This window comes from Stegastes partitus, unplaced genomic scaffold, assembly GCF_000690725.1.
Source record: "Stegastes partitus isolate 25-593 unplaced genomic scaffold, Stegastes_partitus-1.0.2 Scaffold1161, whole genome shotgun sequence".
NCBI lineage: Eukaryota > Metazoa > Chordata > Actinopteri > Pomacentridae > Stegastes > Stegastes partitus.
In genome coordinates, this window is record NW_007578892.1 from 83290 (window position 1) to 88681 (window position 5392).

General features: G+C 36.1%; 1 protein-coding gene across 2 annotated transcripts in view; it reads left to right on the forward strand.

Moving 5' to 3' along the window:
* ero1a (endoplasmic reticulum oxidoreductase 1 alpha) overlaps positions 1-4757 on the forward strand; it is a 10296-nt gene extending 5539 nt beyond the window's left edge. For both annotated transcript variants that reach the window (XM_008296884.1, XM_008296885.1), the window contains exons 12-15: positions 135-204; positions 1070-1156; positions 2115-2251; positions 3767-4757. In XM_008296884.1, the coding sequence (XP_008295106.1) occupies positions 135-204; positions 1070-1156; positions 2115-2251; positions 3767-3827 (355 nt within the window). In that variant the 3' untranslated portion in view covers positions 3828-4757. The remainder of the gene's footprint in view (positions 1-134; positions 205-1069; positions 1157-2114; positions 2252-3766) is intronic.
* The last annotated feature ends 635 nt before the right edge of the window (positions 4758-5392 follow it).

The following is a 5392-nucleotide window of genomic DNA, read 5'->3' on the forward strand; positions in this document are numbered from 1 at the left end:
ATAAAAAATCCATTATCTCAAGTTCTGTTGCATGTATTCTATTATTGTGAGTCTGTCAGTGTTACAGGATGGTGTAACCTATAATTTCTAACCTGGTGTTGTGAGCTGACTCCTCTCCTTTTTTACTCTTCCAGATCTTTCCCTTTGCACTTTGATGAGACTTCTCTGTTTGCCGGTAATGAAAAGGAAGCAGCCCAACTGAAGGTCAGCAACCTTTTAAAACTCTAAACTCGCAACGACAGAAAGAAAGTAACGCAACAGACTGATGGTTTCAAATTTAGAGGGAATACTACTGAATATATTAAGCAAGGACAATTCACAGATTCTGTGCTTTTGTATAATTACATTTTTTTGTTTGTTTGTTCTGATGTTTTTTTTTTGCAAATTAAAAAAAATTGTTGACTCTAGAATTGCTCAGTTAGATTAGATTTAATTAGAAGAAATTTATTTCAATGATGTGGCAAATAGTAAGAAAATGAAGCAAGAAATGGGGAGCATTTAAAGCAAATTCTTAATAAACAAAGGCCCTATCTCTGTTCTTTAATCAGATATTAGTCAGTATATAAGTCAAATAATTACCTCAGTACATGTCCTTTTTGCACATACCTCATACATGTGCTGGTGACATTTTAACAACAACAGTCCTGAGTTTAATCAGACCTCTTCCTCATCCCCACATCCTCAACAGACATATTTTTGAGTTGATTTATTTATATTTATTCTTTAGGTCAACTTATAAGCTGTTCTACAAATTCTGCCCACAAATTGAATGAAATGCACAAAGACAACTTTTGTTCAAATAAATGTCATCTTTAAGTTATGAGAACGTTGAGATGAAGATGACTGAACTGCTTTCTTCTATAGCTATCAATAATAACCAGAAGATGACCACTAGATTAAAATAAAAGCTCCTAGATGCAGATTTGATACCACTGGAGTGTTTCAGAACCACTAACATCGAGAATCTTTTGCTGACAACGTGCTGCCGAGAGGAATTTAATGTCCTCTGGTTGTGTAACATTCAGACTTCAGCGTTAACTTATGAAGTGTTGTGTGCTGTGATTGTCAGGAGGACATCAGACTGGCCTTCCTCAACATCTCCAGGATCATGGACTGTGTGGGATGCTTTAAATGCCGGCTTTGGGGGAAACTGCAGGTATTTCTGCTGCATCCATTTACAGCGTCTCAGAGTCTGTCATCAGATAAAACACTGGTTCACAAAGTCGGGCATAAATCTTTAAAAAATAGAAAACAAAAGTTGAATTTCTTTCATTATTCATTGTGCAAAAGTTGAAAAAGTACAGAAATCAACATGTAAAACATTTACTAAAGTACCCCGGGGTGTTTCCAACAGTGGATAACATCTGTTGGCTTTGCATACTATAGATATTAAACTTTAATTCATTTGTTCCTCTGTCTGCTCTGTGGAAACACTGCCTGCAGTTCAGCTGAAAATTCTAAATTTTTTGTCTGTTGTCGGACTGTTGGAGTCAGTAATGACTTCATGATGCACCAGGAGCGCCAAACGTTCTGCTTTCTACAGAATCTGGCACAAATGATTTACTTTAGACACATTTTTAAACAAGATTTATACGAATGATTTCCCATTTTTAAGCTGAGATGTGGTTGTTTTCTGCGCGTCACAGATGATTCGTTCCAAATGTAAAAGGTTGAAAAGTTTTGACAGTTTCTGGCTCAGGTAAATGATGTAAACTTGGCATTTGAAAACAAACAAACAAACAACAACAACAAAAAAAAACTCCCGGTATACATCGATAGATTGAAAGATAGATGGATAGATCACTTATGTGCCAGTTTATGCCTTTACTGCATCACTTCATGGTGGAATTATCTCATATATGTAAAGGAAAACACAAAATTTAGCTCCAATGTGTGAACTTCTAGCGATTTTTAAAAATGTTTTTATGAGAAGGACCGATATGAAGGGAGATGTCATCCCCCTGAACCCTCCGCCTGTGGTCCTGTCTGACGACGACTGTGTCCTGGAGATGAGGAGATGTTTACACGGTGCTCAGACTGTACGCTATGTGTGGTGAAGAACAGCTGCATTATGATGTGCTCTTTGTTTTGTTTTTATCTCTCTCTGTCATCAGACTCAGGGATTAGGCACAGCGCTAAAGATTCTGTTTTCAGCGCAGCAGATTGAAGCTCTGCCCAAATCCAGCGAGCAGCGACCCAGTTTCCAGCTCAGCCGGCAGGAGATCGTCTCTCTGCTCAACGCCTTTGGAAGGTGAGAGTCTGTCATGATAACAATATCATATAATAAGACACCCAGGACCCCCAGTCTGCTGCTTCTGCTGCAGGTACAGAAGATCCAGTCTGAAGCACTTTTCATACCTGAAAGTGATTCATAGTTTTGTCTCAGGTCTGTTCTGAAGCATGTAGCTGGTCAAGTTTGATTTGGGTTTCTTTCTAAAATATAATATTATGAGGTCCTGACCTTGTTATGTGAGTTGCCCTGACGTTATTTATCTTAATTTGGTGCTATAAAAATAAAAAACTACTACGTCTTGCAAATCATTTCTTTGCAGGATTCTTATATGTATTAAACTGATGTCCGGCCTAACTTCTATCATGGCTAGTAGAACATTTGTTGGTTTTTTAAGAGCTTTTACAACAAGCTCCAGTCTGTCTTATTTTTTAATCGATTATCGAAAAGGATCTTAAAGTTCAGATACTGGAGGATTATTTTTAACAAGCTGCCACATTTACCAACATACATGTAGAAAGAAGTGGAAGGCCAGTATCCTCTACGTGGTATTTTTTCTTTGCTCCGGTCACATTTTTAGTCACTGTGGCTCATTTTTCACTGAAATGTAAAGTCCTGTACTTTAGTGGAAACAGCACAACCATGACTAAGAGAGAGAACTCAGAAATGTCTTATGTACAGTGTGACATAATTAGAATACCACAAATTATATATATAAAAAAAAAAGATCAAATGAAAATTGAGTTTTCTTGATTGTTATTTTTGCCAAACCTGGAATTAACATGCAGCAGATATTAAACTATTTAAAGTTTTACAGACTTTTTCACACTATTCTGTGCATCAACTCTTGATTGACTATTGAATTTCCCTTCTGGGATGAATAAAGTATTTTTCATTTCATTTCATTTCATTCTCTACAAAGATGTTTCACCGTGCTGAATGTATCCTCCAACATTTTGCTCCTCTTTAAACAGTTTCTAAGCCACGCTGCATTTATTTTATTAATCCAGTGCATTGGATTTTCCTCTCAGCCTCTTTCTCCTCTTTGCTCTGCGTAAACACCGCCTGCAGTTCACTGGAAAACTGAATTTTTATCACGTGTCACAGCTCCTTCACTAAGGGCATCTTAGTTGTGTTGAAGAGTGCAGAATTATATTTTTGGACATTTAAAAAAAAAAAAGAGAGAGAGACTTATAGAATAAAGCAATTGAAATGTGACTATATTAAGCTTGTTTTTGGTGATTCTTCCTGATAGATTGGAGGATTGTTGCTGCTTTTAAAGTTTCTTACGATGACAGATGGTGTAAATTCAGTTTTGCTTTTGTCTTTTCTTTTAAAAGGAAGCTTTCCTTTCATGTCCCAGCGAGTTTTAGAGCTCAGAGGTTTATCCAAAAAGTGTTCCAAACCCACATACATTTTGTAGGATGTAATATTAGAACTGCAAATTTTCATACTATAGCATCAAGTACTTTGGATTTAATACAATACATTGAAGCCAACGTTATTATTGTTTGTCTTGTCGTATTTGTCCTGCAGGATTTCCACAAGCATCAGGGAGCTGGAGAACTTCAGGTCGCTGCTGGCGGAGGAGCGATGAGGCTTCGACAGGAGCTTCACCCGTCTCGACTCGTCTGACGGGGTTTTATTTTAAACGCAGACAGCCGTCCGTCCGTCCAGCTGTTTTAGTCCTGCTGACATCTCGTTTTATATTCTCAAGGCTTTTGAATGATAAAACATCAGCTTCGATCAGCTGAGTTTATTTTAATTTTTTATTTTTTTTTAGATTATGATTTAGTTTTTATTTTTCACAAAAATGAAGTTTCTTGAATCAAAAATAAAATCAGAATTTTTACACTTCTGGAAATATTTAAACTTTCTCCTGGTGCCTTCAGGTGTTTACTGAAACTGTAAAAGTCTCAAAGTCTGTGAGACGAGACTGAAGCGTGAAGCTGCTCCTTTGTTACAGAAAATTCAGAGGAACAAGAATCCAAACACATTCCTTTATCTGAAAACAAGCTGTGAGCTGATAGAGTTGTGGATGGAGCGAACAGCTGCTCAGTTTGCTCATCAGCCTGTTTTTGTGATTCTGCGTCGGTCCTGACGATGGAGCTGTTCGTGCAGAAAACGCATTCATGCTGATAAATGCAAAATTGAATGTTTTTGAAACTCTTCAGGAACAAGATGCAAACGTGAGATGTTAAATGAAAACTGTACAGGAGTGAAGATAGAATATTTTAAATAACTTTATATTTGGCCTCATGATGTTCTCTTCAACTGTCCTCCATTTTTATAACACCCTGTCCCGGGTTCATGGTGCCTTCAGGGACACCTGGAGAACTCCAGCTCCTGCTTTTCACAGCTTGTTTTAGTCTAAACTGAACTTTTTGAAGTCATTTGTGGATAAAATTCAAAGTTTTGACACAGAACTTCTGCTGATGTACATGAGAGACTGTGTTGTTTTTTTGTAAATGCTGTTGTATAAAATGAAGAAAGGAAAAGCTGGAATGTGAAAAACATCATTTGAATGTGTTTTAGGACTAAAAGTATGAAAGAAAAAGACACATTAAGGTTATTTGGCTCATAAAATATGTGTATTTTTGTAATATGCTGTTTAACTAGCACCTTAAGGAAGGTTTTTTAAAACATACAAGAAAACGTTTTTCTAAAGACCCACCTAAAACATGAAGTCCTTTGTTGGAAAGATCACGTATTTATTTTATTTACAGTTCATCTGAATTACTTTGAATAATACATTTACATTTGACTGAGTGCCATTAATCACAATTGTAATTGTATGTTGGGAGAATATATATATATATATATAGTTATTTACTTTTTGAATTACATCCCATTTATGTCAGAAGCTTAAGGTCAGCGGGTTTACATATCAGCTAATAATAATGTTAGTATTTTTTTGTGTGGAGGTGTAGGAACATTAAACATTTGATCCTAATTTTCAAATCTGTTCACAGAGACATCGGGTAAATTTGCTTAAACATTCATCATTATAACTGTGTTCAACTTTACTTTGTTTGCTGCAGTTTGCAAATAAAAAATACATAAAATCAATCTGCAGTCTGAGTTTGAAAAGACTTCTCTTATTCTCTCTTCTTTTAGAAAATGTATAGATTTTTTAACCATTGGTCTTTGAAAAGGGCTGCA